Source organism: Bufo bufo, chromosome 6 (genome assembly GCF_905171765.1).
Source record: "Bufo bufo chromosome 6, aBufBuf1.1, whole genome shotgun sequence".
NCBI lineage: Eukaryota > Metazoa > Chordata > Amphibia > Anura > Bufonidae > Bufo > Bufo bufo.
The window spans coordinates 361,793,323-361,809,130 of NC_053394.1; the positions used below are offsets into that span (position 1 = coordinate 361,793,323).

At 43.0% G+C, this 15,808-nt stretch overlaps 1 protein-coding gene across 2 annotated transcripts in view; it reads right to left on the minus strand.

The window, feature by feature from the left end:
• CACNA1G (calcium voltage-gated channel subunit alpha1 G) overlaps positions 1 to 15,808 on the minus strand; it is a 206,709-nt gene that overhangs the window by 160,901 nt on the left and 30,000 nt on the right. For both annotated transcript variants that reach the window (XM_040435736.1, XM_040435735.1), the window contains exons 3-5: positions 9,285 to 9,382; positions 3,502 to 3,661; positions 716 to 1,007 (exon numbers count right to left, since the gene is read on the minus strand). In XM_040435736.1, the coding sequence (XP_040291670.1) occupies positions 716 to 1,007; positions 3,502 to 3,661; positions 9,285 to 9,382 (550 nt within the window). The remainder of the gene's footprint in view (positions 1 to 715; positions 1,008 to 3,501; positions 3,662 to 9,284; positions 9,383 to 15,808) is intronic.

A 15,808-nucleotide genomic window follows, 5' to 3' on the forward strand; every position in this document is an offset into this window, starting at 1 on the left:
ACCTCCAGTAAAAAATAAAAACTTCATAGTACTCTTATGTGCAGTATATTTGTGCAGACTTTCCCTTTAAAATGCAGCCATTTTGCTTTAGACCTCTCCTTTCGATTCTGTTAACAGGATGCCTTTATCATTGTCTGACATGTGACAGGTACAGTGAAACTTTAAACGGCTTATGTCACTCTTTCTACTTTATCTCCTCCTGTCTGTTACTGCAGTGCTATGGTTTGATCCATATAATGAAGCAGAGATTGACTGCTCAAATCAGTGCAGAGGCTGCTGTAATTACAGGATTTTATTAACTAGCAAGGTCCCCCAACAAACACACACTCTGTATTCCACTGCTTGGGTAACATATTTAAATGATTATGTGTATCTAAGTCTTTCTATCTTTTCAGCAGGGAGAAAGTAAAGTGCTGCAGTAATTCAAGTCCCCTCCTACTCATCCCCCAATACTGAAATAAATGAAGTTTGAAATCTGCAAGCGAGTTTAGATCATTAATACAATATGGAACCCATGTTTTTATTGTAGAGTACAAACTTGAATTTGTACACTGAGTTGTATCTCTTTAATGCTTTTTAGTGGATCACCGGAGGTAGGATTTAATTGTCTGCCAAAATATTTAATTATTATTATTATTGTTGTTTTTTATGATAAAGAAGGAATTCTCATTGCAGTTTCATGAACAGAATTGATTTTAAATGTTAAAATTCATACCTGAAAAATTGCAATCCAAGCATAACCAATATTATCAAAATTGATAGCACCTTTAAAAGGGTTATGTTCCCCAGCAGAACAGTTTGTATAATACTGATTCCAGTTGACACAAGAAGTATTGCTGGTGTTATTATAAAAGTTATAGTCCAGTGTACACTCCAGCCCTTCTTCTCTGAGTGTAGGGACACTGCGACAGTACCGCATACCATTCTCTTTGGCTTGGGAGCAGATAAAAGGATTCTCATCCTCATTCTCAGTCTGATAGTACCGCTCTAACTCCAGGGAGACAGGACTGCATAAAAAAGAGAAAACAGTACAATGAGTCTTCTGTCTCCTATACACATGCACCCTCTGCTCGGCTGAGCATGCATGCGTTCTAAATAGAGAGAGCTTATATTCCCCGGGACAATAGGATCGGCATGAAATTAAACAGCTTGATCCTTTTTTTCCCAGACATGTGCCTTTGGAAGAAAGTCAGGATACCCGATGAACATTAAATGGTTCTCCGTTCCTGCAAGTCGGCAGTTCTGCAGGGGTTTTCTCACTTCAGCAAAGGGCACTTATCATGTAGACAAAGTTAATATAGGCCCTTACTAATGTATTGTGATTGTCCATATTGCTCCTTTACTGGCTTGATTCGTTTTTCCATCACATTACACACTGCTCATTTCTAAGGTTACGGCCACCATGTAATCCAGAAGCGGTGGCCATGCTTGCACTGTAAAAGCGCTGACCTCTCTGATGGCCAGGACCGCGGGAGTGCACATAGTCCAGCACTTCTTTCTATAGAGTGCAAGCACGACCACTGCTGCTTTATTGCAGGGTAGTCGTAACCATGGAAACGAACAGTGTATAATGTGATGGAAAAATAAATCCAGCCAGCAAAGGAAGCAATATGGACAATCACAATACATAAGTGCCTTGTATTAACTTTCTCTACATGATAAATGCCATTTGCTGAAGTGAGACAACCCCTTTAATCTAATTTGTATGGCCGGGTTAAATATGACCTCCTGCAACTGTTGGTCTTCTAATTTAGTTTGTGTGACACAGTTTTTAAGATCTCCGCTTGCTGAAATGGCCAAATTCAGTTTTTTTTTTGTTATAAGAAAATTAACCACATAACTGTATATTATAGAGAGCGTATGGAGTGGGATCAGGTGTTGAATTTGGTCTACACGTTATACATGCATGAAACTGTTGGGATCGGAAAGTCCGGTCCAGGCTCTTTAACCCCTTGTTGCAGTCAATAGTAACCATATAATCTGAGTGGAGGGGGCTCCCTTATCAGTGCCCCCCGCAATACAGTCACTGGGTGCCAAGCGGTTGTCATGACAGGCCTGCCATGTTAGTACTCCTATTACACCCTGTTACAGAAGTATTAAAGTGAACTTTACAAGCAATCAAACAGGCTCAAGACATCAAGGAAAAATAGTATAATAAAGTTTTTTTTTTTTTTTTTTTAAATATTAAAAATAAAAAAAATATCCCAACAGCCTTAAAGGATTTTTCCCTTCTTGGACATTGGGCATATCACTAGGATACGCCCCCAATGTCTGTTAGGTGCGGGTCCCACCTCTGGGACCCGCACCTATACTTAGGACAGAGCCCACAAAGTCACTGAGGGCGCACAGCTCGACTATTTTCCGAAAGTCCTATTGAAATAAATGGGAAGCACACTGTGCATGCGCAGCCACCGCTCCATTCACTTCTATGTGGTTTAAAAAAATAGCCAAGCCAGCGCTCGTCTATTTTCAGCATTCCTATAGGAATGAAGGGCGGCCGTGTATGCGTGGTGTGCCCTTCGAGACTTTGCGGGCTTCGTTCTAAGCATAGGTGGGACCCGCACATATTAGGAAAAACTGTAAAATAATTGCAGAATAAAGATAACATGTCATTTTTAGGGTACATGCACATGTTCAGGATTCATGTGCGGAAAATCCGCACTGAAATCCGCAGGTCTTCGCAGGCAAATCTGTGCGGTCAATCCGCATCAATTGGTGCAGATTTGCATGCGGATTTGGTGCAGATTTTCCGCATGCGGATTTTACTAAGTGAATAAAGAAAATAAATTGACATGCTGCGGATTTTAAAATCCGCAACGCAGGTCAAAATCCGCACGGAAAAAATCTGCATCGTGTGCATTGAGAATTTCAAATTCTCATAGAATACAATGTACATGACCTACGGTGCGGATTTTCTGCACGCAAATCTGCGCGGAAAATCTGCACGCAATCCTGATCGTGTGCATTCAGTGCAGTAAATGCTGTAAAAAACAAAACCCCCCCAAAACAATGCATTTTTTTTCCATTCCGTCCCGCAAATATTTTTTTTCATTTCTCAGTACATGATAAAGAAACATTAATTGATGCCAATAAAAATCCAATTTGCTCTGCAAAGCAACAAACCTTTATATGGTTAGGTCAACGGGAAAACTAAAAAGTTATGGTCTATGGAAGGCTGGGATGGAAAACAGAAATTGGTTTAGTCCTTAAAGAGTTAAAGGGATAAAACATCTTATCCAAATGCTCCAGGGGGCAATGACTGTTCTGATATTACTCATTGACGGAGAGACGGGAGTGTGCATGCACCAAACAGGTAAAATGGTATTACTGACATTCCCCGTCAGATTCAAGAACAGAACGTCCTGGAAAAACAAAAATGATAAAAAATGAAGAATAGAAGTAGATTAAAATAACATTGTTTGGCCGACTCGGAATAAAAGCCTTTCATACAATATTCACTCATTTATTTGACTTCTCCTAATAACCACATTTTCAACTTACAGACTGAAGTTTTCAGGGAGGAAGCAGCGGTTTCTAAGCAGACCAGCCCAAAGCTGTACTCCAACGATGCCAAAAATGAAGAATACAAAGAAGCAAAGCAGAAGGACGTTGCCCAACATCGGAAGGGTATCCAGCAGCAAGGTAACAAGAATCCGCATGCCTGCGAAAAGTAAAGGAAGATGGCATTGGTTGGTGACTAGTGGGTCAAACTGGCATGTCTTCTATTGCTCCTGTGTGACACAATATAGAAGTAATGTCAATCAGATTAGTGTATTATGACATATGAATGGCTTACAATAAAGTGCTGTATTTTTCCTAAAGAAGCAACGTTTTTAGGAGAGAGTAGGCCCTCAATATGGCATCCCATGGATCATGCTACAAAGATGTTTTCTGACCAAACTAGGGGCCACATATACTTCGCAGAGCAGTAATATGGTATAACACAACTGCAAACCTACCAAGACATGGCTGTCCATCCAAACTGACAGCTCAGGCAAGGACAGCACTCATTAGAGAAGCAGCCAAGAGGTCCATGGTCACTCTGGAGGAGCTGCAGAGATCCACAGCTCAGGTGGGAGAATCTGTCCACAGGACAACTATTAGTCGTGCACTCCACAAATCTGGCTTTTATGGAAGAATGGCAAGAAGAAAGCCATAAGAGTCCATTTTGCACTTTGCAACAAGCCATGTAGGGGACACAGCAAACATATTGAAGAGGGTGCTCTGGTCAGATGAGACCAAAATTTAACTTTTTGGAATAAATGCAAAAAGCTATGTGTGATGGAAAACTAACACTGCACATCACCCTGAAAACACCACCCCCGTCGTGAAACATGGTGCTGGCAGCATCATGCTGTGGGGATTCTTTTCTTCAGCAGGGACAGGGAAGCTGGTCAGAGTTGACAAGAAGATGGATGGAGCTAAATACAGGGCAATCCTGGAGGAAAACTTGGTAGAGTCTGCAAAACTCTTGAGACTGGAGCTGGGGATCTCCTTCTTGCAGGACAATGACCATAAACATCCAGCCTGAGCTACAATGGAATGGTTTACATCAATTTTTTGTCAATTTTTGCAGTGGCATGAGCACAATCCTGCTGAGGAGAGGACTCTACCATTAGGGAATACTGCTGCCATAAAGAGGTATGCCATATAAATGCTAGGGCTAGTTGTCCTTTCTTTTGGAGATGCTCTGACTCTGTCATCTAGCCATCACAATTTGACTCTTTTTTTAAGTTGCTCAGATCCTTACACTTGCTGATTTTAACTGCTTCCTACACATCAACTTTAAGAACTGACTGTTCATTAGCTGCCTAATACAGAGTTGTCCACTAAAAAGTAGGCCGCCTCCAGCGATAGTATGACTAGATGAACTAGCAAGTGGATTGTTTTTTTAAAATTACCCACAAGTCACAAAAGATGCTGAAAGTGGTCCTCGTTCAGGTCTCTGCATCTTTGGGCAGGTCGGATTATGTTGGCTCATACTGCTTGTGATGCTGCAGATGGTGTTTGTGATGTTTTCCGTTCATCCAGGGGATGTGGATTGTTGGTGGACACTTTCTGTTTTCAATTTCTACACAGATAAAAATCATATGTGGACAAGTCTGGGGACTGTAGTGATCATAACCCCTCAGAGTTCACTCCTCCGTAAACAGTTCATGAACTCGTACCAGTGAGTCCCGTGAGGTGCGGCATGTTGTCCCATCTTGTTGGAAAAAGCAGGACATTTTTTCTTCTGGTGTTAGTTGGTTGTAAAACTGTTCAAAGATGTCCAGGTAAATTGCGTTATTCACAGTTGATTTGAAGAAAACTGGGCCCACTATTCGTGTTCCTGACACTGTGCACGGAACGACAATTTTCTGGTGGTGTTTCGTGAGACAAATGGGGATTTTCACCGAACCAGTACCTCGTATTCTGGGAATTTACATGACCTGATAAATGAAACCAAGCTTCATCCGTCATGAAGTACAGCATTGGGTCCAAAAATCTGTCAACAATCATAGTCAGCAACCAAGTCCAGTAATTTACGTGTTTAGCTTTGTCAGACTCTCTCAGTTCCTGTACACGTTATTCTGTGCGGTTTCAGGGTCAGAAATTTCCGCACTCACTGACACGTCGTTCGTGATACACCAACTTGCTGAGACAGTCTTTGAGGTGATTTTTGGGTGGCTACTTGCAATCCGCTGCTGAATTTCATGCACAGCTTGAGCCGTCATAATCGATGGATGCCTTGGTCTCTTCATGTTTGGAACAAAGCCAGTTTGATGCCATTTCTGAACCGGACTCTGAATACGTTTATCTGGTGGTTTTGTTCCTGGGTACTTGTCGGCAAAGGTCTTGTGTTTCCTTAATCGATCTGCTTGGCACATAGCCTTCCACAATAACAATTTGCTGTTCCAGAGAGAGAACCATCTTTCTGACACAATAGGCCACTTTTATCAAACTGAATAGTAAATCTGTCTTAGTTGCCCATAGCAACCAATCAGAGCTCAGCTTTCAGTTCCTACAGGGCTCTGAAAAAATGAAACCTGAGCTCTGATAGGTTGCTAAGGACAATGAAGACAGATTTACTATTAGGCAGTTTGATTAGGAGATATTGGAGGCAGGCTAATTTTCCGTGGGCCACCCTGTATATCTCACCTCTTACAAGGGTTTTCTGGGATAACTATGGTTTTTAACAGATAGGCTCATGCTGTTCCTTACCTCCTGTACATCTTCCCCATGCTTTTTTTTTTATTTGTCTCCTGACTCATTTTTACCATGTAAACCAATCAACTTGCCTTGCTAACATCCTGTATGTAGCACTTCCTGTCTTTGTATCCAACCAAACCCATGTTGCATTTCTTCTTTCTCTGCCATAGCTCCAGCACCGCCCCTAACAACGCGCAGCTGGTTCATAGCTCCTCCTGCAGCGTCCCACTAGTGTACGTGGGCACTGCAAAAGCTTATTGTGTCACATGTTATATCATGCTATATTTCATCCTTATGTGAAATCCCTGTTACCAGGCTGTCAGGTGCACTACAAACATTCCACCACTAGATGGGGATAGCACCACAGTATACAGTATATAGCTCAGTTCAGGCCTAGTTAGGGAGTTGGTGAGAGAGGAAGAAGGAGATGGAATGAGGAGCTAGAGGGAAGAAGAGGTCCCCTCTCCTCAGCTCTCTCTTGGGCTTCACAGCCCAGAGGAGTCAACGTGTATCTCAGTGTCAAGCCAGGAAAATAGGCAGAGGTGAAGTCTGTATTCTACCATTCACTCTTCTGGAGTAGCAAGTGGATTTTGTCAAATTTATTGTGGAAAAGACAAAGGAAGGACAAAGCCATTATATTAGGCTCTATGCGCCTTTGTATCTAGGTGAAGGATTTATCAGCTTCCGGCAGCCTCACCGTTATTCTAAGGACAGATAAGATTTCTGTTGCATCACTTGTGTGTAGAAGAAAAAGACTTGAACTACCTCAACTGAGACCGAAGCAAGGCAAAGAGCTGAATATCAGTGAGTACATAATTACCTACTATAGCCTGACACATTACTACAAGTACAGCCTGTTACTGGGATTCATCACATCCTACTTGCATGTGTATCAGAGACTGCTTTATTACTGGATGTAAACTGTGATCAAGAACCTGGTTATAGTAAAGTTCTCTGTTGGATTTAAACCTGCCTCATTCTTCTAACTCCATGCTTCTACTACTCTCAGCATTTTGCACCATCAAGGTGCTGGCGTCACGACATTACTTAATTCAGGGGCCCAGCCACACAAGCACTCAGAAACCCAATCACCATCAAGGGCACCTCGATCGCCACCTGGCCGGTGTCCCCTGTAATAGAGTGTGCCCCGGAGAATCCAGTGCTGCTCCCCCCTTCACTGCACTGCTGGCCCAGGGAGGCGACTGCTAAACCGTGAGTAACCAATGAACTCTTTGTACACTTCGACCCACCATGAACTTCATGTGTTCTACCCCTGTGGACCGGCACATTGCACTCCCACCAGCGAGTTAAATAGACACTCCCCTATCACTGTCTCAGGTACTTACCTGTTCACATTCCTGCGGCGAGTCAGGCCTTTTTAATGTGGTGGTGTCACTGTTACTCCATTACTGTGACAAAAAGCTCAGCCCAGCTGACAGTGGGGCTATTCGGCCTATCGGAGAGCAAGGACACTGGGTCAATCATGTGCCTGTGATTGGTCTTCTTGCCTCACATGCTTAGTTTGTGTTTCATGTGACTGGAGTTCTGACTGTTTTTCACTTCGCTTCTTACTCCTAAGGCTACATTAACACTAGCGTTTTCAATTCCACTATTGAGATCCGTCATAGGATCTCAATAGCGGAAGAAAACGCTTCAGTTTTGTCCCCATTCATTGTCAATGAGGACAAAACTGAACTGAACGAAACGGAATGCACCAGAATGCATTCCGTTCCGTTTGGTTGCGTACCCATCGCGGACAGAATAACGCTGCAAGAAGGTTTTTCTGTCCACAATGTGGTGCGTAGCAAGACGGATCCGTCCTTACACACAATGTAAGTCAAGAGTTTTCTCTTGACACAATAGAAAACGGATCCGTCCCCCCATTGACTTTCAATGGTATTCATGACGGATCCGTCTTGGCTATATAAGACATAATACAATCGGATCCGTTCATGACGGATGCAGATGGTTGCATTATTGTAACAGAAGCGTGACGGATCCGCAAAAAACGTTAGTGTGAAAGTAGCCTTATTCTGGTTCTGACGTTATCTTCTGTTTTGACCCTGCTTGGTATATTACTCTGTGTTTGTTTCTTCCTTATGCCTCATGCACACGACCGTTCCGTTTTTTGCGGAACGGAACGGGCGACCCATTGTAGAAAGGCCTATTCTTGTCCGCAAAACGGACAAGAATAGGACATGCTATATATTTTTGCGGGCCCACGGAACGGAGCAACAGATGCGGACAGCACACGGAGTGCTGTCCGCATCTTTTGTGGCCCCATTGAAGTGAATGGGTCCACACCCGAGACGCAAAAACTGCCGCTCGGATGCGGACCACAACGGTCGAGTGCATGAGGCCTTATTCTGATAGTATTCTCTGGTTTAAACTCGGCCTGTCTGACTTTCCCTTTTGACTCCCCTAAGTAAGTCCTGTATACTTAGCCTGGTGAGGGACTGTCGCCCAGTTGGGGGCCGACGTTTACGGCAAGTCGGTAGGAACAGTGATGTGGTCGGAGGTCAAGTCTGCCTTGCTCCCTACTTGACGTGACACACTGCCCTTGTTGCTCCTTTGACATGGCCATAACATTACAGGAGATAAGAAAAAGCTGCATGGACTTGGTCATGTGACCACAGCCCAGAATGGGAGACAGGAGCAATAAAAGTAAAAGAAATGCATTACAAAATGACAGTTACGTTCATAAATTATTATTATTATTTTAAAGCATGCTGATGCAAACCAGAAAACCTCTTTAAAGCCTCTGTGCTGCGAGGGTCCTTGCTCGAAATTTCAGATGAGCATGATTTGTAACAGTGGCAGCCGTGTACTCTTCTTCAGACATAGGTGTACACAGACACTTTATGTAATTGAATTCTTTCTGATGAGGTTATTTATAATCTCTTGTGCTGTAAGTTAAGATGCTATTACAAATACACTCACAGCGAAATCAACATTGAATAAATTATGTATGCCTTGGGGGAACACACAGCACACTGGGAAATATAAAGTACTCTGTCATACTGTCAGACAATAGAAGGCTGCTTCTGTAAATCTACACCTTTGTTGCTAATTTATTTACTTTTAAGGGAACTTACTCGGCACCCGGTTAATGGCTCGCAGTGGACGTAAAACCCGGACCGTGCGCACCGCTGAGAAGCTGACATTCTGAAGATCCAAAGAATATTCAAGCATCCTAGAGAAAAGAACATAAATTGAATACATTTTTCGTATTATTTTTTTTTACTAGTTGATTAAAGCGTACTTGTCATTTCAGGTTGATTTCAGAATAAGCAGTCGTGTGTGCACATGATGAAAAACACTCTATCTGGCCATTATATTACGTATATTCTGCATTTATCATAAGTTTTCCAGGGTAAAAGAAGACTAGCTGCTATGATGTCTCCCATACACAGCACCATTAGAGAGAAGGAAATCCTCTTACATCTATCTGTAGAAGCAGCAGCAGCATGAAGGACACTGCCCGCCACTGCCATGCTACTCACCATGCGATCTGGTGTCCTCTGCAAGCTGCTGTCTCCATTGCTCCACTACCTGTTCCTTTAGAGCATGCGCACGCTCACCTGTGGCCTCTTAAAGGGCCAGTGCACGCATTTGTAAATCCTTCCCCAGCCAATGGCTGAGGGTCTCTGGGTATTTAAAGCAACCTCTCCAGGCAAAGGGTGCCTGAGCTTCAAGGTTCCCTGTGACCAGCAAAGGTGTTTGGGAGACTTTTTCCTTCAGTGATTTCCTTGCAATTTACTTGCTTTATCCAGCCTGTGTTCCTGATGTGTTCCCTCCTGCCTGTGTGCTTCTGACCTCACAGTTCAGTTTCACTTCTAGTCTTTAAGTTCTTAAAGGCCATGGACACCTTTTTTTAATTATTGCATTGTACTCATTTTGAGCTAAAAATATATTTTTTAATTGGTCTTTATTAAAAATGTGGAGCCCTTTTTTCTGTACAGAGCTGTGATGCTGTAGTAGCACCCTTTGGATTTGGTCTTCTCCGTCAGACCAAGAGCAGACAGACTCCTTATCTCTGCTCTCTGACATTATAAACATTCATTATAGCTCAGTTCTTATCTTACTGATAAGAATGTGGGTTAAAGGGAACCTGTCATGTGTTTATCACCCAATGAACAAACTACCCCTTATAATTACTAATTTCAATAGTATATTCCTCCCCCTTTTTTTCACATTAGTAATATAGTACCTTTGTATTCCTCGTTATTCATTTTCCCGCCAATTATTAAAGAACAAATGACATCACAAATCACGCCCCATTTTTCATCATCTTATTATCTACAGCTTTTTTTATTTTTATTGTGGCTCCGAAGTCTCTTTCAAATCCCATGCGCCAGTGATTTTCTTTCCAGAAGCTTCAAGTTGAGGTTAATTCACGCCAAATAACTCCTGCTTCTACTGGTTTACCGGAGGTGAGGATAGAGCGCGCCAGTATATCCCCGACGTATGCGCAGTTTACTTTATGATGTTTGAATGGGAGTCATTTGAGCGTCTGAAAAAGTGAATAGGGGAGTGGCTACAGTGCTGAATAGAAAAACGCTGGACTCAAATCAAAGTTATGCGTCATGTTGGACTCAAATCAGCTCATTAGCATACGGCGCGTGGCTTCTTTATGTGTATATAATGAGGCTAACCGGTTGTCACACCACTAAGTTAATAAATAAAAGGCACTTTTTAACAGTTAATAATTGTATATAATGAGTTATATTATAATTAAATACCCACATGACAGGTTTCCTTTATGACATCTTGGCCTCATTCACACATACGTGGATTTTCATGGACGACGGTCTGTGAAAAACCGTCCTGCTGAGTGCACGGCGTCATTGGTTGCTATGACACCGTGTGCTTTGTGCTGCCACCGCTGTACTGTAATAAACTTGTATGATCTATACGAGTGTATTACTGTACAGCGGCGGCGGAACGAAGCGCACGGCGTCATTGGTTGCTATGTCAGCAGGATGGGTTTTCACGGACCGTGGTCTGTGAAAATCCACGTATGTGTGAATGAGGCCTTAGTAGTTTAGAGATAAGGTTTATTAGATGACTAGCACAAAGCGAAAGTATCAGTCACACAGCTAGAAAAACAGTTAACTTTTTGTGACAGAACAGCACAATATTTTTAATAAAGGCCAATTGAAAAAAACTTTTTTTTAGCCAAAAATTAGTAACATGCAATCATAATAAAAATGCGTATTAAGGTGTACATAGCCTTTAAGTTATCCTAGTCTGTTTGTGCTACAGTCTTGGTTCCTGCCTGCCTTGTTCAGTCATCCACCACTTCCCCTGCCTGCAAGCTCTCCTAGTGTTTCCAGATATCTGCAGTTCCAGTATTAGCGACTGTCCAGGCTGCTTCTATGATTGTGGTAAGGTTTTCCAGCATCCCAGCCAGGTTTCCTATGGTCAAGTTCTGCCAAAGACCCCATAACCAGTATAAGTGGTTTTAGTGCATTTTTGGTGCCTAGAGCTGTTGGTGCTTGCAACAGTGTCTCTGACCTCAGTGGGTCACCTGTCAACCATACTGGGACTATCCCAAGAGGTAGTGGTCTGGTTGCTCCCCTGCTGCAAAGTCCAGATCTCTGTACAGGAGTAAAAGGGTGAATACCAGGGGAGCGCCTGAATAACACCCTTAGGGTTTATCCCAAATCCAAATCAGTTAGTTGACACAGTGGGAAAACATAAAAGCAGAAGCAGCTGCATCTCTGTTTATCTTTGTTTCTATCTCCTTTGCAGATGCTCCGCTCTTCTCCTACACCTCCACAGACTTCTATGGGCAGCAGGTTTAACCTGATCCCTCAGTGAATCTGAAAGTCCTTCTTATCAATGCCTTTCTGAAGAGTGAGAATAAGGCTACTTTCACACTAGCGTTGTTTTAATCCGGCGTTCAATTCCGACACCGGAACTGCCCGCCGGATCCGGAAAAACATGTGAAAACGGATTACATTTGAATCCTGATAAGGATTTTGATCACAATGAAAAAATGCATTGGAAAAAACGGATCCGCCATTTATGGACTTTAACTTTTTTTTCACATTTTTCGGGTTTAACATGCAAAAGCCGGATCCGGTTTGACTGAACACACAGCGCCAGATCCGGCGTTAATGCAAGTCAATGGGAAAAAGACCGGATCCGGCGTTCAGTCAAAGTCTTTAGGATTTTTGTCCGGAGGTAAAGATACAACATGCCACGTTTTTCTGAAAAGCCTGATCAGTCAAAAAGACTGAACTGGAGACATCCTGATGCATCCTGAACGGATTACTCTCCATTCAGAATGCATTAGGATAAAACGGATCAGTTCTTTTCCGGATTTGAGCCCCTAGGACGGAACTCAGTGCCGGAAAAGAAAAACGCTAGTGTGAAAGTACCCTAATCCATGCAGAAACCCAGGGGAGGAGGAGAGGTGTCTGCTAGGTGGAAAAAGAGGCTTTTTTTTTAGTATTAAGATATATTACAAAGTTTCATATCTTTGCTTGTGTTATTTATTTATGCAAGGTTTATTGAAAAGAGCGAGAATTTTTTTTAGACTGGTTTCTAACTCCTGTCTTAATACAAAACCTCAATGGTGTACAGGCACAACTCTTAATAATTCTGGCGCATCCTCGGGAGGTTGTGTGCCAGAAAAAGAAATCTATGCCAGCAAAGGAGCTGGCATAGATTTCTGGTGTAATGTGTGGCAGTTTTCAGGCGCATGTTGTTACATGAGTTGGGCCGTGAAAGTCTTGCCCGTGCACAGAGGAAACAAAAATGGCCCGCTGGCCTTTAAACAAGAAGATTTTCTCTGTACATAAGAAATTCATTTTCCCTTTAGAGATAAATAGATGAATACTATACCAGTAGTTTCTTGTAGACTTGTGTCCAATATCATGAGAGTGGCCTGTAAATGTACATGGCTTTAAAGGGGTTTTGTGAATAAAATAAAAAAAACAGCCCATATAAATTTGATAAAATGACAAAAGAAGCCATACTAACACCTTTTGTCCCCTGCTGCTTCCTGCTCTGAGCTGTGGTCTTTCCCGCTGTTGATGTCATCTTCCTGGTTGCAGCAGTGACCATCTGTACACACAGGTCACCACTGCAGCCAATCAGTGGCCCCAGAAGTGACATCCCATATATTGCTGAGGCCAGTGATTGGCTGCTCAGTAACCTGTGTGTACAGAATGTAGCCAGGAAGATGACGTCAGCCATTATCATTATAGCGGTTGGGCAATAGCCACTTGTAAAATCTTGTAACATTGGCTCTTGAGTAAGACGCAGATGCTACAGTTCTACAGATTTATTGAATTTAGATGGAGGATGGGGATTTTAATCTCCGCATGACTTCCCACCAGGTTGATTCAGCAATGTGACCATAGGCTATGCTGCCATGCCTCTTGGAGCCCCTGAGGAGCAACCCTCTCCCACAGCTTGTCCTGCCTATAAGCAACTTGTGGGGATGCACCAATCTCTTTGTAGGGAACCACTTTTACTTCCATGGGTCCTTGTGGCAAGTACACCACTACCTATCATGAAACTCAACTTCTCATGCCCACGAATGTACAATGCATCCCTCCTGTGATTTCTATGCTGAAACCTAGAGAGTCAGTCCAAGGCCCAACGTGGCAATAACAGTTCCATTCCAAGTCCACACAACCGAGGGCAGCATCCCTTTAGTTAGTAATATGACTCCACAGGATGGTAGTCTTATAGTCATTCCCATGGACAGAAACTATTTCTGTTCCATGACCAAATTCCAGGAGTTGCTCCTTAGCTCCACAAACAACTGTCCTTAGGTCAGGAGTCTCTCTCTTACTCGAAGGCCTCTTTTGGGGGAATGGGTTTCGCAGTTGCATTCACCCGCACTTCTTGTCACCACCTCCTAATATAACAGCTTCTTAACTATTTCCGATGGCAGTGCCACAGAGCACTGTAGTGCTGTCCTGGTGTCAACGGGAAGCTCTGCCTGGACTTCTGCTGATGTTGAGCTTCTCCTCTGGACTGGCAACCTGCAAAGCAGTAAGTGGTCGCCAGTTCCCCCCATTCTTTCTGGAGCACAAAAGTAAACTTGAGGGGAAACTTCTTGCCAGAGCGCTGCAGTGCCGGAGGTTGGACCCTCACTGGTCAGATATTAAAGACCTATCCTGAGCAATATTAAAATTCTGGACAATTCCTTTAAAGTCTATACTTGGAGTTGGAGTAGTATCTCAATTACTTAGTGATACAGTCACTACGTATGAATATGAAATCTCACTAGAGGAACGTCCACTGGAAATGGGAAGACCCTGGCATGAAATTGAGAAAGAGATAATGCACGTGGTCAATGGACATTGTTGGACCGTCAGCGGGGTGGCAAAAAGTGCTCCATTTGGTGGAAAAACAGGAGCATAGTTCCAGTTCTACACAGCTGGTGCACTCTGATATTGCACCGAATATACATCCTTTGAGATTTCATATTGTATAGGAATTTGTCGATACCTACAATATTGCTAATAGCAACCACCAGCAGCTTCCTCGCAATATCTGCACAAGCGGGCTAACGTCGTGCAATTATGCTGAAGCGACTCTTCCATTAGCAGTTATTGCTAGCAGGTCTTAAATGTATTTTATTATGAATACGCTTTTTTTTTTGTATGTGATTTAATACATAGTTCATAAACTCCCTCCCTCTCCAGACATCCTGTGGGCCACAACTTTAAAGGCATGCCTTTCCAGGAAATTCCAGTTCATTAGAGACAGCTCCCCATGTACTTAATAGAAGTTGGTAAAACAAGAGATCCGAAATGCCTGATGCCTCAGGAACACCACACTTTTGGCCATGCTGTGCGGATTTTTTATGTGGATTCTTTGCCACGGCCAGGAGATTCTTGCGCGCTGAAACAGACTTTAATTTAAACCAGGTGTCTGCTTTGGTTTTGAAGCGAGAGAACTGAAAAGGAAAAAATGTCACTTTTTTTGTACTTTTTTTTTTCTTAAGTAAGAAAACAATACTATATTTGCTTACGGAAACGGGTAACACCTCGCAAAGAAAGGAATATTCTCCTACGTGGGCCAAATCAATGAAATGCCACACTGTTTTGTTGTTAGCGCCCACGGCGGCTGAGCACAAACTGTTAATTTCAAGAGTTTGCATATCAGCAGAAGAATTTTGTTTTTAAGTGTTTTTAGACTAGTTACCATGAAGTTCAGCATTCCAAATTTTTTGAAGTGTGACTCCGGATTTTCTTTCCCTCTCCCCCCTCCAGTGGTTTATTACCCACTTCCAAAATCTTAGGCTCTGCATGTAAAGTTGTGACTGAGCAGAATTATTATGGGGCTGTCTTCTGCACAGGGCTATGGGGGTTGTCCATATACCACTAGGGAAGTGACTGGCTGAAGCAGGGGCAGTCTGGCCACAGACCATACAGGGAAATTTCTCGGTGGTCCAATAACCAGGACCCACCCAAACCCTCCTTACTGCTGCCAGCCAGGTATATATTGAACTGATGCTCTCAGTGGTAATTAACGCTGGGAGCATCAGGTACTCATGTACCTGGCTGGCGGTAACCGATGCCTTCCTGAATTCAATTGTGTGGCGAAACTAACCTCGCCACTGGGTTTTGGAGGGGCCTGTTTGCCAGCCTCT